This window comes from Salvelinus fontinalis, chromosome 27 (assembly GCF_029448725.1).
Source record: "Salvelinus fontinalis isolate EN_2023a chromosome 27, ASM2944872v1, whole genome shotgun sequence".
Lineage (NCBI taxonomy): Eukaryota > Metazoa > Chordata > Actinopteri > Salmoniformes > Salmonidae > Salvelinus > Salvelinus fontinalis.
This window is the reverse complement of record NC_074691.1, coordinates 20,138,045-20,156,804: the sequence shown is the minus strand read 5'-3', so window position 1 is coordinate 20,156,804 and position 18,760 is coordinate 20,138,045. Positions and strand designations below refer to the sequence as shown.

Sequence of the window (18,760 nt, the reverse complement as noted above, 5' to 3'; positions counted from 1 at the left end):
TATCTCTTTTGCTCTACCCTTGTCTCTTTCTATATACCCCTGTCTCTTTCGCTCTACCCCTGTCTCTTTTGCTCTACCCTTGTCTCAGTCTATATACCCCTGTCTCTTTCTCTCTACCCCTGTCTCTTTCTCTCTACCCCTGTCTCTTTCTCTCTACCCCTGTCTCTTTCGCTCTACCCTTGTCTCTTTCTATCTACCCCTGTCTCTTTCTATCTACCCATGTCTCTTTCTATCTACCCCTATCTCTTTCGCTCTACCCCTGTCTCTTTCGCTCTACCCCTGTCTCTTTCTATCTACCCCTGTCTCTTTCTCTCTACCCCTGTCTCTTTCGCTCTACCCCTGTCTCTTTCGCTCTACCCCTGTCTCTTTCTATCTACCCCTGTCTCTTTCTCTCTACCCATGTCTCTTTCGCTCTACCCCTGTCTCTTTTGCTCTACCCTTGTCTCAGTCTATATACCCCTGTCTCTTTCGCTCTACCCCAGTCTCTTTCGCTCTACCCCTGTCTCTTTCGCTCTACCCCTGTCTCTTTCGCGCTACCCCTGTCTCTTTCTATCTACCCCTGTCTCTTTCTCTCTACCCCTGTCTCTTTCGCTCTACCCCTGTCTCTTTCGCTCTACCCCTGTCTCTTTCGCTCTACCCCTGTCTCTTTCGCGCTACCCCTGTCTCAGTCTATATACCCCTGTCTCTTTTGCTCTACCCCTGTCTCTTTCTCTCTACCCTTGTCTCTTTCTCTACCCCTGTCTCTTTCTCTCTACCCCTGTCTCTTTCGCTCTACCCCTGTCTCTTTCTCTCTACCCTTGTCTCTTTCTCTCTATCCCTGTCTCTTTCTATCTACCCCTGTCTTTTTCTATCTACCCCTGTCTCTTTGTACATTATATATCCGTCTTGCCTCTATTTCTCATCTCTCCCTCTCTCTCTCACCATTAAGCTATTCTTGCTCATAATCACAAACAGACCTCAGAAATCTTTATTTCATGAATCAGAGACTACAATGTGAGCCAGTCTATGGCGGGTGCCAAGACTGCTATTATAGTGGGCTCCCATGCTGACAGGCCGTATGGAGGGGGAGTGGTGGTTGGCCCAGGGTGTGTGCTGGGGTCGTCTCTCGGTGTGCCACCCATTTTCCTTTCACCAATATAACACACTAATGAGGCTATGTGTTTGGACCCCTGTCCCCGAACCATTATGAGATCCAGAATGGAGGGAGTGAATGAGAGAGAGACGGAAAGAGAGGAAGAGAGAGAGCGTGTTAAAGGGAAAGGTGGACGGGCGTATAATCGGTTTGAATAGATACTTGTCACATCTGGATTTCACATTTAAGACACATCTGAGCCAAGGATCTGCTTAGGGTTCAGCAGACAGTTTCTGTACTTTGGCGCAGGTCACCCAACAAAGTGGGACCATCAGACATGATGTTCAATCCCCTTTATTTATTTAGGATACGCTCACATTGCAACACATCCCTCATATGTTGTATTCACCCCTACAAGTATTTTCTGTATATATCTATTGGCCTAAGACAGTGTGTGATACATGGGATCTTGTTTTTTCATTAAGCCTTTCTTTTGAGATTTGTCAAATGTATTAACTGGAAGGATCTTCAGGAAAATATTGCCACTTACTGAACTTTAATGGCTGTTGTGCAACAAAAATAGTATTTTCCAAAGAGATGAATCCCCAAAAGCCTGAATAAAACACTTTTAGATTTTATTTTGTGTTCCAAATGCCCCCCTATTGTGTCCAAGATCCTCTATCATATGAACCACATGTAAATCTATAGGCTTATGTCTCCTCGTGGCATGATAAACGGTTGAAATACCAAGCCTAACAAAAATCTTATGGAGGGGAAGGATACGTTTGATTGATTGTAAATCCTTTTCACTGACAGCACATCTGTGTGAGGAGGCAAGTTTAACTACATAGAGCCCATTATTATAGGGTGGTCTTATTACCAGTTTTTAGATTGGCAAGGAGGATGATGCTGTGGTTTGAGCTGCCTCCCTGCAACACGCTCAATATCCCTTTCTGGGCATCTTCTCTCCAATGGCACGCGCTCATGTGGAATGTGCTTGGCTCCGCCAGTGTTAGCCGAGTGGCTAACCGCTCATCTTCTCCTCTAGATTTCCAGTATTTTTTAATGTTTTAGAGGACATTGTTAAATTACAGTAGATTATGGACAGTTTTCGCTCACTAAAGCTTTGCTTTTCTCCACAGGTTGTCTGGAATTTGAGCTGGTTTGTGGCTTTGCCATTGGTGCAGAACCAACCCTGTTAAATTATGTTGGGAGAGAAAGTGAGACATTTAATTTAGTTTTGCAAACATAAATAGGTTGAATACTACAGTAATTACCAACCAAAATATCTGTGCAACTGAGATTCCTGTGAAATCTCATTTCAGTAAATTGGGAGCTTGATGTGGATCCATGGACTTATTCAGTAGGGGGATAACATTGCATACAAAGTGTTCAAATATTTAAATGACAGTAAAAACAGCAAAATTACATATGCTACATATCACAATGTCTCTATTGAAGAATACATTTTATATCAAAAAGAGAAGCCATGAGAATATAGAACCATCTGGCTGTCAACACAAAGCCAAGAAACAAAGTTATCCTTTTTTTATTATTAGAAATGAAAGTGTATGTTATTATTTTATTCACAGTCATCACTGGATTCTAACTCTGTAATCTACTAGATGTGTTTGTGTGTGTGTGTGTGTGTGTGTGTGTGTGTGTGTGTGTGTGTGTGTGTGTGTGTGTGTGTGTGTGTGTGTGTGTGTGTGTGTGTGTGTGTGTGTGTGTGTGTGTGTGTGTGTGTGTGTGTGTGTGTGTGTGTGTGTGTGTGTGTGTGTGTGTGTGTGTGTGTGTGTGTGCGAGCATCTATAAGCATGTTTGTGTCATACTCTATGGAGTCTCTGGCCATCTAATTCCACGGTTAACTACTAAAACAACATTCAAAGAGTAATAGATTAAAGCCTTGTTATGAGGAGGCCCCTGTGAGAAATAACACACTTTTCATTGCTGTACATTGTCCTTGCCAAGGACTACATGTTCTTGGGGATTTCTTCAGGACAAGGTCATTATTCATGGGGAAAGTGAGGATACAGTACAGAGGAACACCAAAAACCTCCAATGAATAGTGAGAGTGAGGCTCTACAAGCCAAGACAGCCAATCAAGGGAAAGGGTGACTGTAATTGTAACCAATCAACTGCTAGCTAGAACATGTAGTACAAGTCAATAGACTTTTTGAGAAAACAATTATTTTAAATTCATTTTCTCTAATTGAATGAGTTTGACCAGGTCTCTCTTGGAAAAGAGATGTTATCTCAATGAGAAAAAACCTGTATAAATAAAGGTAAAATAACAAAAAATTAAGTTGAATGAAGTAACACCTTTACTTTTTTGATTGATTCCTCTCAATGACCCTGTGTGCAAACTGAGCAGGCAGCAATTTTGTAACAGGCTGTCACAACAATGACCTAATGCAAAATATACAGTAATGTGTTGTAAGCAGTTAATTATCGAAAGAAAATAGGAAAAATATGTGTCCTCCCTAATGTTGCTCTTGGGAAGGTATTCCGTCAGGTGAACAGCAAACAAACATTACAGCCTGGCCATCATCAGATAATGTATTTCAACTAATCATAATGCAACAACACATTACTGGTTTTCAAACTACGCTAACCATGAACATGCTGCCATCTACTGTTTTGACTGTTAATTAAAGTCTGACAGCCTATATCTCCAGCTTGACTCACACATACACATGTTTGTGGTTAAATTGATTGAATCCATGTTTTCAATTACAGGAGGGTGAAAGAGTTTTTGTCTCCTTAACATAATGGATGTAATAGTGGATGTAAATGCCAATTTCCTTTTAAATGTAATTTTATTAAGTCCAGTCATTACATTTAAAGGGTGAAAGCAGGATTTATCACTCAGGGTACAGTGCTTCACTAGGCCTGTTTGTGTACCCACATAGGTCAGAGCAGGGAAATCAAAACGTAACAGTGATTCATGGAATACTTACTGTACATTACAAAATGAGTGAATCATGTTCAGTTTTGATTACATTTTACAGCCAGGTTCTGGCGTGAATAGGATTCGCTCAAGGTACTAAACGATGTCATAACCGCCATCGATAAAAGACATTACTGTGCAGCCGTCTTCATCGACCTGGCCAAGGCTTTCGACTCTGTCAATCACCATATTCTTATCGGCAGACTCAGTAGCCTCAGTTTTTCTAATGTCTGCCTTGCCTGGTTCACCAACTACTTTGCAGACAGAGTTCAGTGTGTCAAATCGGAGGGCATGTTGTCCGGTCCTCTGGCAGTCTCTATGGGGGTACCACAGGGTTCAATTCTCAGGCCGACTATTTTCTCTGTATACATCAATGATGTTGCTCTTGCTGCGGGCGATTCCCTGATCCACCTCTACGCAGACGACACCATTCTGTATACTTCCGGCCCTTCCTTGGACACTGTGCTATCTAACCTCCAAACGAGCTTCAATGCCATACAACACTCCTTCCGTGGCCTCCAACTGCTCTTAAACGCTAGTAAAACCAAATGCATGCTTTTCAACCGTTCGCTGCCTGCACCCGCACGCCCGACTAGCATCACCACCCTGGACGGTTCCGAATTAGAATATGTGGACATCTATAAGTACCTAGGTGTCTGGCTAGACTGCAAACTCTCCTTCCAGACTCATATCAAACATCTCCAATCCAAAATCAAATCTAGAGTCGGCTTTCTATTCCGCAACAAAGCCTCCTTCACTCACGCCGCCAAACTTACCCTAGTAAAACTGACTATCCTACCGATCCTCGACTTCGGCGATGTCATTTACAAAATAGCTTCCAATACTCTACTCAGCAAACTGGATGCAGTTTATCACAGTGCCATCCGTTTTGTTACTAAAGCACCTTATACGACCCACCACTGCGACCTGTATGCCCTAGTCGGCTGGCCCTCGCTACATGTTCGTCGTCAAACCCACTGGCTCCAGGTCATCTACAAGGCTATGCTAGGTAAAGTGCCGCCTTATCTCAGTTCACTGGTCACGATGGCTACACCCACCCGTAGCACGCGCTCCAGCAGGTGTATCTCACTGATCATCCCAAAGGGCCAAAACCTCATTTGGACGCCTTTCCTTCCAGTTCTCTGCTGCCTGCGACTGGAACGAATTGCAAAAATCTCTGAAGTTGGAGACTTTTATCTCCCTCAACAACTTTAAAAATCTGCTATCCGAGCAGCTAACCGATCGCTGCAGCTGTACATAGTCCATCTGTAAACTACCCACCCAATTTACCTACCTCACCCCCCATACTGCTTTTATTTATTTACTTTTCTGCTCTTTTGCACACCAGTATCTCTTCTTGCACATGATCATCTGATGATTTATCACTCCAGTGTTAATCTGCTAAATTGTAATTACTCGATTTATTGCCTACCTCATGCCTTTTGCACACATTGTATATAGATTCTCTCTTTTTTTTCTACCATGGTATTGACTTGTTTATTGTTTACTCCATATGTAACTCTGTGTTGTTGTCTGTTCACACTGCTATGCTTTATCTTGGCCAGGTCGCAGTTGCAAATGAGAACTTGTTCTCAACTAGCCTACCTGGTTAAATAAAGGTGAAATAAAATAAATTAAAAAATAAATAAACTCAAACACACAAATACAGACAAAGAAACACACACACTACAAACACACACAAAGAGAGAGTTTTCAGATCTCCATAGGGAGTGCAGGAAGGTTTACTGGCATCAAACAGACGTTCACTGGAATGGGTCAACGCCCAGTGAAAAAGAGCCAGAAAGAAGAACTCGATCTTGTCTAACAAGGGAGTGCTGAAATTCATCAGGGTGTTAGTCAGTCTGTTAGGTGGCTCCCTCCTAGACTCATTTGTTTTAACCTCAACAACGTTCCCATCATATCATGGTGAGGCTTTGACCTCTAAGAGGGATGTGCTGGGAAGAGAAATGACCGATAGATGACCCGTCAGAACTATGCACTATTGTTGTACAGTACTCAGTAGTGGTGCATGGGTAAAATCACTAGGGAAGTCAAGCCAGTAAAAAAGCCATATTACAACCTATGTTGTAATAATTGCATTGTTTGCCCTATAACGCATTCGTTCATACGCCACCGTGATATACAATAAGGCAGAGACAACAAAAAGACAACAGTCACACAAAGGCGGAATAAATTCAACTACACATATGTCTGTTTCATCACATAACCGGAAAGCAACATCTGTCCCGTGAAGTCCACAAAGCAAATATTTCATACCAACAGTTAAATCATCTGTAGCATGGTCAAGTTAATGTTTTCCACAGTTTACTAAACAACTACTGATTTAGAACCACAGAGTTACCGCAAGTCAGCCCAAAGACAACAGGAGCCCTGCCTTCGCTGTTCCAGCACCATTTACACTTAAACATTTAAACATCATCAAATCAACAAGGCTATATATGCTTAGTTTAATACACTGAAAATAAACTACAGATACCAAAACAATTTAGTCCAATCAACGTTGCTAAATATCATGTGGCTGTCCATGGTACTGATTTGTGTGAGTGTGCGTGTGCGTGTGCGTGTGCGTGCGTGTGTGTGTGTGTGCACAAGTAAAAACATTTTTTGAATCTACTTGTAGACTAGTTGAAAGCCAATGCCATCCTCCTCTCTTTCATGTTGTCAAAACCGTCTATGGCTCTGTCATACAGTACACTTTTAGTTTTTGTTGTCATAGGCTACCCAGCTAAAATACTTGCTAGCCTGACTTCCTCGCATGGGCAACAATGAACCAGCTAACTTATCTAGCTAGCTCGCTAGTTAATGTGAGCCTACTAGGCTACCTCTAGGCTACATATTGAACTTCAATTGTCTCAGGCCAGTGACACAACATATTCATTTATGGTTCAGATCAGAATCGGCATCATAATCATTGGCCTGTACAGAGAATTAAGTCCAAATCCCCATCTCCATCCATGGCTTAGGAAAGGGCCGATTTAGCAAGCTAGCTACTGCAGGGCATCAACACAAGCAGACCAAAAACAGATACGTTTTTCTGAAAATGACATTTTGCAAAGGAAGGGATTTGATTGGTATGCAGTCAAATCCAAACTGGCCTCCCTTGGGGGTGTGTTTTGCTGCAACCCAGGGACAACTGATTGGCTAATTATGTTTTATTTCTTGTATCAAGGAAGACAAACGCTCGCTGGCATCAATCAATCAAATGCTACAGTGGCAACATGTTATTTCTTTAGAGTCTCAATATTTATTATGACACAAGATAATGGGAAAACATGCATAGGCCTATGACATGAACATTGTGTTCATCTAGAAACATACTGTATTACTGCAATAGAAATACCTGTCATTAAATGTAGGCTTTTACTACTAGTGAACAGCAACTTTATTATAATATTTGGCCATCAAATTGTCATCGCATACTGTAACAAAGAGACTATACACTGTGTCAAAGTCCCAAGCTGTGATCTTGTCAACCAATAACAACAGGTTAAGGAAAGTTCCAGAGAGCGCTAGAGTTCATCAGCCCTTGACTTCCAATTTTGGGTGTGGGGGATGGGTAGTAGGGTGAGCTGCTTGAGTGGGCTGGGAGATGGTGCAGTCACCAGCAGGGGACTTCCTATCACAGGCTTCCTTATGTAGTGTTACAGATAGAGAATTACAATACAGGTCCGTGGACAACTCTGCTAGGGGAGCTTCAGAGACGTGTCTGTGGATTTCACCCCCAGGAGGTCAAATTAATGAAGCTTAGAAGCTTAAACAACATGTATTCTCTTTTCTGATTCACTGAAATTAGATACCATACTGTAGTGTTGTCTCTGTATTCCCCCGCCCCTATATTTGAAGCACGACTCTACCAGGGGACCTGCTGGGCCAGCACCTACAGCTCTGCCAGCGCCTGCTTCTGGGTCTGCTGTTCAGACTACTCCATTGAGGACTGCATAAAACTTGTTGTCAATGGTAAATATAAACTTCTTTGTCACAACATTTTCCTCAACTACAATGGCTCTGCAGCAATGATAGAACATCGATTCAGATAATCCTTTTGACAGGGGACTTGGTTACCTCTGTTCATTGTGACTATGAGTTTTTTTTAAATATATTTTGCAGTTCAAAAGGCAAAGGTTTTGGGGGCTCTCATGTGACTGCAGCAAGAACAAACCTTAACTTGGCAAGGAAGCCTGCTCGGGTAAATTAAATGCAGGCTAACTTGTCAAAAGCTTGGTTTGTGGCCTACCTAGTGGTGCAGCAGTCTAAGGCACTGCATTACAGTGCTAAAGGTGTCACTACAAACCCGGGTTCAATCCCTGGCTTTATCACAACTGGCTGTGATTGGGAGTCCTGTAGGGTGCCGCACAATTGGTAGAGCGTCATCTGTGATAGGGGAGGGTTTGGCTGTGGGGGGGCTTTACTTGGCTCGTGGGGGGCTGGGTGCCTGCAGGCTGACCTCGGTCATCAGTTGAACAGTGTTTCCTCTGACACATTGGTGTTGCTGGCAGGCGGGTGTTAAGAAGTGCGGTTTGGGGGTCATGTTTTGGAGGACGCATGCCTCCCGAGCCCGTTGGGGAGTTGCAGCGATGAGACAAGATTGAAATTGTGGGGATTTTTTTTGTTGCAAATCTGGGTTTGTATTGATCTGTGTTTATAACAGTATAACCTTAAATAATCTTCATGCAACTACATATTTTTACACACACAAATTGTCCGTAGCCCAGCCAAGTTGTCTACAACCTCTGTGATTGCCTCAACCATCCTCTGGCCTCTGTGAGTCTGATATTGTGCCTACTACATCTTGCACTGTTGTCATTTTAGAACTAATACCTAGAACTTACAGTGCCTTCAGAATGTATTCAGACCCCTTGTCTTTTTCCACACTTTGTTATGTTACATTCTTATTCAAAAATGTATTAAACATGTTTTTTCCCTCATCAATCTACACACAATAACCCAGAATGACAAAGCAAAAACAGTTTTTTTTAAATATTTGCTAATTTACGGATGGAAATATTACATTTACATAAGTTTACAGACCCTTTACTCAGTACTTTGTTGAAGCACCTTTGGCAGCAATTACAGCCTCAAGTCTTTTTGGGTATGACGCGTTTGAGTCTTGATATTTATTAAACAATCCAAAAAGGGTAGGCATGAGAATGGTCTTGGAAAGGCAAAAGGTCAAAACCAGTCCAGGAGGTACATAGTGGCAGGCAGGCTCAAGGTCAGGGCAGGCAGAATGGTCAGGCAGGCGGGTACAGAGTCCAGAAAACAGGCAAGGGTCAAAACCAGGAAGACTAGCAAAAGAGAATAGAAGCAGGAGTACGGGAAAAACACTGGTTGACTTGAAAAACAAACAAGACGAACTGGCACAGAGAGACAGGAAACACAGGGATACAATACACCAGGGATAATCAGCGACACCTGGAGGGGATGGAGACAATGTTTCACAAGACAGGTGAAACAGATCAGGGTGTGACACTGTCAGGTTGGATGGATAGTGTCGCTGCACAGCTATTTTCAGGTCTCTCCAGAGATGTTCCATCGGGTTCAAGTCTGGGCTCTGGCTGGGCCACTCAAGGACATTCAGAGACTTGTCCCGAAGCCACTCCTGCGTTGTCTTGGCTATGTGCTTAGGATCGTTGTCTTGTTGGAAGGTGAACCTTTGGCCCAGGTTGAGGTCCTGAGTCCTCTGGAGCAGGTTTTCATCAAGGATCTCTCTGTACTTTGCTCCGTTCATCTTTGCATCGATCCTGACTAGTCTCCCAGTCCCTGCCGCTGAAACACATCCCCACAGCATGATGCTGCCACCACCATGCTTCACCGTAGGGATGGTGCCAGGTTTCCTCCAGATGTGACGCTTGGCATTCAGGCCAAAGAGTTCAATATTGGTTACCTTTCGACAAACTCCAAACGGGCTATCATGTGCCTTTTACTGAGGAGTGGCTTCCATCTTGCCACTCTACGATAAAGGCCTGATTGGTGGAGTGCTGCAGTGAAGGTTGTCCAGCTCCACAGAGGAACTCTAGAGCACTGTCGGAGTGACCATCAGGTTCTTGGTTACTTCCCTGACCAAGGCCCTTCTCCCCCGATTGCTCAGTTTGGCCGGGCGGCCAGCTCTAGGAAGAGTCGTGGTGGTTCTAAGCTTCTTCCATTTAAGAATGATGGAGGCCACTGTGTTCTTTTGGACCTTCAATGCTGCAGAAATGTTTTGGTACCCTTCCCCAGATCTGTGCCTTGACACAATCCTGTCTTGGAGCTCTATGGACAATTCCTTCGGCCTCATGGCTTGTTTTTTGCGCTGACATGCACTGTCAACTATGGGACCTTCTATAGACAGGTGTGTGCCTTTCCAAATCCCGTCCAATCAATTGCATTTATCATAGGTGGACTCCAATCAAGTTGTAGAAACATCTCAAGGATGATCAATGGAAACAGGACGCACCTGAGCTCAATTTCGAGTCTCATAGCAAAGAGTCTGAATACTTATGTAAATAAGGTATTTCTGTTTTATATTTTATACATTTGCAAAAAAATTCTAAAATCCTGTTTTCACTTTGTCATTGTGGGGTATTGTGTGTAGATTGCTTAGGGAATTTTATTTTTTTTGCCTATTTTAGGGTAAGGCTTTAACGTAACAAATTGTGAGAAAAGACAAGGGGTCTGAATACTTTCCGAACGCACTGTACATCAATCAAAACATGATGGAGAAAGAAAATTGTCGGTATTCATATCAATATTTTTCTGTATTTCCTTCATCATTTCAGCACGATGTCCCTAGAAAGCCTGTTCGCGTAAATATTATATAGTTTAACCTGTCAATAGGGGACGGCAGGTAGCCTAGTGGTTAGAGCGTTGGACTAGTAACCGAAAGGTTGCAAGATCATATCCCTGAGCTGGCAATGTAAAAATCTGTCGTTCTTCCCCTGAACATGAAAGTTAACCCGCTGTCATTTGAAAATAAGAATTTGTTCTTAATGGACTTGCCTAGTTAAATAAAATAAAAATAGCTTCTTTGATTAAATGTATTTGTTTTTAATACTGTTTACTCATAAATAATTTTCATATTAGGTTATAATATATATATATATATATATATATATAATAATCAGCCATTTGCCCTTTCTACCGGCCCCTCTCCAGCCCTGCTACGGGCCTCTATAAAGACCACTTCACCTTTCTCCCAGACCCCCTCTGCTACAGCCATTGTGAAGACCACCACTGTCTCTGCTGTCTCTCAGGGCACCGCCAGCTCTAAGCTGTAAGTGCTCTCTTCTGCTATAGCCTTGAAGAGGAATCTCAGTACATAACACAGTGTCATTTCTTAACTAATAGCATTACATCCATTACAACATGGCAGAAACAAAACTGTGTCAGTGTTTTGATGAAGATATTGTAATCATATTCATTTATTTTTGTCTCGTTTTGCATTCTGCTGTCTTTTTCATTTTCAGGAGAGTTAATTGGTGTGTGGACTATCTGCTCAGGCAGACTGAGAAGGCCATGCAGGACATGAACCCTGACTCGGAGGAGACTGATTTTGAGGACTATGCAATGGACCCCACAGTTGGTAGTCTTCTGGATGACTTCACCACCACTACTGCTGACTTCTCTGCTGCAATCCCCACCCAGGCCACTACAGTCCAACCTGCTTCCTCCAGTGCCAAGTCTGCCGCCACCAGTACCTGGCCTACTTCCCCCACAGCCCAGTCTGCTGCCAGTCAACTACCCTCATGCAAAAAACTTGATTGGTTTGATCAGTAGCAACGCGTTACTAGTTTCCATATAGACTCTGCTGTACTCCAGCCCTTTTAATCTTTCTAAAATTAGGGTCTTGATTCAATCAGATCGAGCGTTACCCCGCGGTTGCTCTTGTGTGTCACAAACCACTCCCTTCCTTCCCACTTGGCACACACTGGTTGAATCAACGTTGTGTCCACATCAATTCAATTAAATTACGTTGAACCAACGTGGAATAGACGTTGAATCTGTGCCCAGTGGGTTATTGCCCAGTGGGTTATTATTCCTACCGAGTTAGAAGTTCAAAACGATGATATGGGGGGGGGGGGGGGGGGGGGTTAAAACCTGTCAATCTAGGGCCTATAGCCTACAACAGAACATCACGCCTTCAAGTGTTTGAACTTGTAACATGGCTGCAGGAACTTCTAATATCGCTGCATGGGATTTTCCGGATATAAAGTGGGGTGGTTTCATTGCATCCAATGGCAGTGTAGGTCATAACATTTTCACAGAAAGTGTGAAATGGCTTTTAACACCTCATGCTCATTTGCATTGCGTAGCAGTGGGGGCGATAAAGTAGAGGCATCCTATTAGAAGAGTTGGAGGCGTGGCTTTCAGTGTGTGAATTTCATTACAGTTAAAGTGTTATGTTTTAATATTATCAAGCTTATACCTGTACTCTGCCAGCACTGAATCCCAAATTATATTTGTATAAGTGCATGTGATACGAAAGACTATGGAAAGGTTTCCATTGTCGAGATTGCCACCATTTGGTTACAATATTGTAGCCAGTAAATGTGAACGTATGTAAAGAATGTATTTGGTAAATCGTGAAATGAGTTCATGTTATGGAACCAACTCAATATCTTTATTTACAGAAATGTATCTAATTGCTTGTAACCCAATTAAAGACATTTGGATAGGTAACTCCAAAGTGAAAATCTACTTTTATTTGTTTTATTGTTATTTATTTTACCGTTATTGAACTAGGCAAGTCAGTTAAGAACAAATTCTTATTTACAATGACGGCCTACCAAAAGGCAAAAGGCCTCCTGCGGGGACGGGGGCTGGGATGATTAAAAATAAAAATAATAAAAAATGGGCTGTATTAACATTAAATATTAGTTTTGTATTTATGTTGTTTGTTAGGTTTAACCAAATGGGAAAGCAAGTTGAGTGTTGAAAGAAATAGGTTGCAACATAAAATATAGATTTGTTAAAAATAAATATAACAGTTGGCATTTAATCATACATTTGGTTTCAACAAATGTAGTTAGGTTTCCTCAACAACAAAAAATAACTTATTTACTTGTAACCAGTTTAAAAAAAATTGGGGGGTAGATATCAACAACTGGTGATGATCAGGTGTACTTTGCATACCACTTGTTTGGTTCAACCTGGCATTGCGCAAGACGGGATGGGGTTGTGTAATGTGTTTAAGCAGAAAGGTGAACACTCCCGCTTTAGTACGTGCTTGGACAAGGCACGAGCTTGTTTGTACAGTAGAACATTTCATTGTTCTTACTTCGAGCTTCTGGACATTTAGGCACTGCGCGAACATGGATTGGCAACGCGGGATCCCTTTACATTCTGAGTACAGTTTTGGAATGCCAGCTAGCGAAGTGTTTTGAAAGCAAAAACCAACAATATGACTAACAAAGGTGTAGATGCCACTAGAATTCTAGAGAAGGGTCCGGAATACCTTCGGAAACAGATGGAACTGGAGAGCGAGGAGACGGGACGCATGAGCGCAGTGGAGATGCTTGCCGCAAGTAAAAAACAGTATGTCAAAAGTCAACAGGTGGTCAACTCGATACAGGAGCCCGTGGTTAGTTTTGGATCTGCCTCTGTTAGTAGTAACGGATCGTCTCACCGGAGCTCCAACTGGAACTGTAGGAACAGTGGGAGGAATTCGCCTGCGGGTACAAGCAGTGTGCAAGGAGGGCCTTCGCCGCCGGAGGACAAACATGTGGTGCATCGTACGAGCTCCAAAAGAAGAGACTCACTTTTACTGTACCGACAGAAATGTGAACTTGTGAAAGGATCGACGCGTGAGAAAAATAAACTGAATTTGGGGCGCAGGTTGTTGCTCAGCTCTCTGGATAAGGCAAGTTTACTACCTGAGGCATCAGGTAAGGAATGTGAGGAAGAGGAAATGTATACCAAATGTACGACACCCGAAGGACTTGCCAAGGAATGTGATTCAAAGGCTGGCTATTCGAAACCCATACAGCCAGAAACACAATCTATATCTACAGATGAAGATTGGACGGGCATAAGAAGCCCGGTGCCAAAAGTGTCCCCAGCTGTGATGCATAGACCCACTCACAAAAGAGTAGCGGAAGTTCAGAGGAGGACTCGCAAAGGGGTCGGCCGTTCTCACTCTGACATCAGCTCAAGATATTCCAAAAACTTTGCCGACTTTGATGCCTTCTTCAAATACTGCGGACTGAATGGCGAAGTCATAGAGTCCCTGGGCAAAGACAACTTTTCCGCATGTTCGGATGAACTTGCCAATAAAATCCGAAGCGTCAGCATCTCGACGTCAGATGACGGGTTCACACGGAATAGTGGCGAGGACAGTAACGAAGGATTACTGGAAGAGGAGATGCATGAAACTGTTCGACAGGGGACATCGGTAATTGAGCGCAATGCCAGGATTATAAAATGGCTGTACAGCTGTAAAAATGCCAAAGAGTCTGGGAAGAAATTACGAGATCTAAACTGACATTTCTGTATTCAACGCCTACATATAGGCTTATTTAGCAGCGTAGGCCTCTCTATTAGGCCTGCCTATAGGCTGCCTGTTTTAGGCCGAGGCTATTCCTTACCCACTAAAATGTTAAGCTGGGTCTGCCTCTGAAATGCATCATTATTTCAATCCAAGCAATTTACATAAATATATCTGTTAGACTACTGACTGCCAAGTTGTCTATCAGAGTCTAACAGATGGATACTACATGACATTCCTGGCCTTCACACAATGTTTTCTTGGCTATTGCACAATAGGTTATATGTTTGTGTGTGTGTGTGTGTGTGTGTGTTTGTATTACTATCCTTGTGGGGATCAGAAATCCTCACAAGGATAGTAAAATAAGGACAATTCAGATAAGTGGGGAAATGTTGCTGGTTCCCACAAGGAAAAAGGCCATTTTAGACTTAGGTGTTTGGGTTACAATTAGGGTTAGGGTTAGGGAAAATATGATTTTGAATGAGAATCAATTGTTTGGTCCCAACAAGGATAGTAAAACAAACATGTGTGTGTGATTTCACTGTTCACTACTTCGCTGATGAAACACGTTTATTGGTTGTGTGTGAACGCTTATGTGTTAGTACAAATGTTACAAGTACAAATAGTCAACCAAGAGAATCTGTGAGGTCTATCTTTGGACTATAGGTTTTATTATTGCTGTTATTTTTTATAGACATGACCTGTATTTCTGGTGGAAATAGACCTTTGTACAGTATGTGTTCTTATGTCAGTTAAACCGTTAACCTCTTCCGGGTTATAATTTCATGAACAGTTCTATTGGAATACCAAAGCACATCTAGTTATTGCCACATTGTAGAATCATTAAACAGTTCAATCAATACTGGGCATAAATATCTCTGGTACAGATTGAATGGATGGTTTCAGGGTTTTTATAATTGTCTGAGCCCGAGGCAACCTGAACAAAAGTTTATTGTCTCTAGGGCAGGTAGTCTTGAAGCAACCATGAGAGAGTGCACCTGGTAATTTGAAAATGTATTAGGTTAAAGGTCAGTGTTTGAATGTAACTGAATATATCTTCCTTTTTTTTCTTGCACATTCTGCCACTACTACTCGTCTCTATTTCACTCTCTCTCTGTTCTCCCCTCAACCCTACCTTCTTCTCTCCCTGTAATTACAGCCCACAGGCAGTAACATGACAGGAAGAAAAGTGAGGGGGAGAGAGAGAGAGAACACAGAATAACACAGTCAACTACTCATGTGTGTATATGGATTATACATTCTTAATCCACATGTCCATCTGTTAGCACACACATCCCACTGGGCACAAACTGGTTGAATCAACGTTGTTTCAATGTAATTTGTCAATGTGTTGTGACGTGGAATCTATGTGGAAAATACATTTGATTTGAAAAAAGGAATCAACGTTAACTGTTTTGAGGGTGAAATTTCAACCACAGAATTATGTCATCATGGTAACCAATTTTTAACATAGACAAACCTTGTATTAAATATGTTGAAGTTGTACATTTGAAACAACGTCAGATCTTCAACATTATATCCACTATCAAAAAGTAAACAATAGGCTGAGCAGTACCTCCTACTGGAAAATTGAGCTATCTACATCTATCCATTATGTCCCCCCTCCAGGGTTTTAAGCAAGCCCTGCCCCACTTATCTTTGATATTTGTCACCAATTACTACCAATGTGCTACCGTGAGAATGACTATTGAGAGATCTCTTAATAAGCAGGCGACAGGTAGCCTAGGGGTTAAGAACGTTGGGCCAGAAACTGAAAGGTTCAGTTTTCACCAGGTGAAAACTGTCGATGTGCCCTTAAGCAAGGCACTTAACCCTAACTGCTCTGATAAGTCACTTAGTCTGCTAAAGGACTAAAATGTAAATGTAGTGACTAGATTCACTGTTGCTATCGAAGTAATTTTAAAGGGAGGGCTTAAAAGATCAAATGAAGTGTAAGCAGACTTTACATATCATCAATGATACTATTTAGGCCTATATACTATAGCATTTGCAAAGTCATCAACAGCTCTTGTTTTAAATTTAACCCCAGGGTTCAACTAAAAATAGACAATACATATACAGTGCATTTGGAAAGTATTCAGACTTTTTCCACTTTTTTGTTACGTTACAGCCTTATTCTGAAATGGATTCAATTGGGTTTTTTCCTCATCAATCTACACACAATAACCCATAATGACCAAGCAAAAACAGGGTTAGACATTTTTGCAAATTTAAATCAAATGAAAAATAACACATTTACATATCACATTTACCCTTTTCTTTGTACTTTGTTGAAACATCCAAGATCTCTGGCTGGGCCACTCAAGGACATTCAGAGACTTGTCACTCTTGCGTTGTCAAGTGGGCTGTCATGTGTCTTTTATTGAGGAGTTGCTTCCGTCAGGCCACTCTACCATAAAGGCTGGATTGGTAGAGTGCTGCAAAGATGGTTGTCCTTCTCGAAGGTCCTCCCATCTCCACAGAGGAACTCTGGAGCTCTGTCTGAGTGACCATCGGGTTCTTGCTCACCTCCCTGACCAAGGCCCTTCTGCCCTGATTGCTCAGTTTGGCCAGGCTGCCAACTCTAGAAAGAGTCTTGGTGATTCCAAACGTCCTCCACTTAAGAATGATGGAGGCCACTGTGTTCTTGGGGACCTTCAATGCTGCAGAAATGTTTTGGTACCCTTCCCCATATCTGTGCCTTGACAAAATCCTGTCTGGGAACTCTACGGACAATTCCTTCGACCTCATGGCTTGGCTTTTGCTCTGACGTGCACTGTCAACTGTGGGACCTTATATAGACAGGTGTGTGTGCCTTTCCAAATCATGTCCAATCAATTGAATTTACCACAGGTGGACTCCAATCAGGTTGTAGAAACATCTCAAGGATGATAAATGGAAACAGGATGCACCTGAGCTCAATTTCGAGTCTCATAGCAAACAGTCTGAATACTTAATGTAAATAAGGTATTTCTGGGGGCGTTGTAATAAATTTGCTAACATTTCTAAAAACCTGTTTCGTTTTTTAATTATGGTGTATTGTGTGTAGATTGATGAAGATTGAATTTTATTTAATCAATTTTAGAATAAGGCTGTAATGTGGAAAAGATCAAGGGGTCTGAATACTTTCCGAATGCACTGTAAGCCTAGGGTTTTCCTGCTTTGATTGATGTCAAATGTAATCTTCATGTTAATAATGAATATGTTGGATTCACATCTCCATTTCAACCAAAAATCTAAGTTAAAGAATAGGACTAAATCAATCAAACTTTATTTAAAGTGCTGTTAAAGTTTGATTTGATTTATTCCTATTCTTTAACTTAGATTTTTGGTTGAAATGGAGAATCCAATTTATCAATTATTATTTTGTAAACAAACTGGAAATAAAGTCAGACTAAGTCAGTGGCACATAATATACATCTTCTTCATATGTTGATATTTGGTTACGTTGACAACCAAACACAATTCAATATCACTTTTGCAATTCAGTAAACAGCTTATTAACTTGTCAACAATTTAACAAATAATATGTTGGATTAACGGTCTCCAACTAAACCAAAAATAAAAGTTAAATAATAGAATTAGGCCAGTGGCTCAAGCATTAGATACTGTATATCTATTCAAGCATTGGATACATCTCCTTTAAATGTTGATCTTTGGTTGTGTTGTAAACCTAGTGATAACACATTGGGAATTTAAAAAACTTCAGTCTTTTTGAGTGAGTGAATAAAGGTTTAAATCTTATTGATCAACATCTCAACCACAAATGACACACATTTTCACTTTAAAATGACGTGGTGTGCCAAGTGGGATGTTATTACACACGTTTATTTGCCAATTGTCCTAATCAGGCCATCATTAACGCCCCCTCCACTCACGAATGTGCTGTTTCCTGTCTGTTGTAGGCAGGTACACACTTTTCAGCCTCACCTATGTTATGGGCACACCCATGTCTCCTCCAGAGTTCCCTAGAAGGGGCTGACAGCAGCACAGGGACAAGTATCATCCTGCCTCTACACTCCCAAGCATTCAGAGGACTGCAACACTACTGTAAAAACCAATCCCATTTCCCTCCACTGTACCTGCACTCCACCATACCCCTGTCTGTACATTATGCCCTGAATCTATTCTACCACGCCCAGAAATCTGCTCCTTTTATTCTCTGTCCCCAACCTCACTCGACAACCAGTTTTGATAGCCTATAGCCGTACCCTCATCCTACTCCTCCTCTGTTCCTTGGGTGATGTGGATGTTAACC

General features: G+C 41.9%; 2 protein-coding genes across 2 annotated transcripts; both read left to right on the top strand.

Moving 5' to 3' along the window:
• Nucleotides 1-1,005: 1,005 nt before the first annotated feature.
• LOC129825649 (uncharacterized) lies at nt 1,006-12,106 on the top strand. The gene is made up of 4 exons (XM_055885844.1): nt 1,006-1,108; nt 7,887-8,000; nt 11,175-11,292; nt 11,486-12,106. The coding sequence occupies exons 1-4, from the start codon at nt 1,006-1,008 to the stop codon at nt 11,793-11,795; spliced, it is 645 nt and encodes a 214-aa protein (XP_055741819.1). The 3' UTR covers nt 11,796-12,106.
• A 1,127-nt stretch (nt 12,107-13,233) lies between these two features.
• On the top strand, nt 13,234-17,716 carry fam110c (family with sequence similarity 110 member C). Its single transcript, XM_055885210.1, has one exon. The coding sequence runs from the start codon at nt 13,420-13,422 to the stop codon at nt 14,497-14,499; it is 1,080 nt and encodes a 359-aa protein (XP_055741185.1). The 5' UTR covers nt 13,234-13,419; the 3' UTR covers nt 14,500-17,716.
• Nucleotides 17,717-18,760: the final 1,044 nt, after the last annotated feature.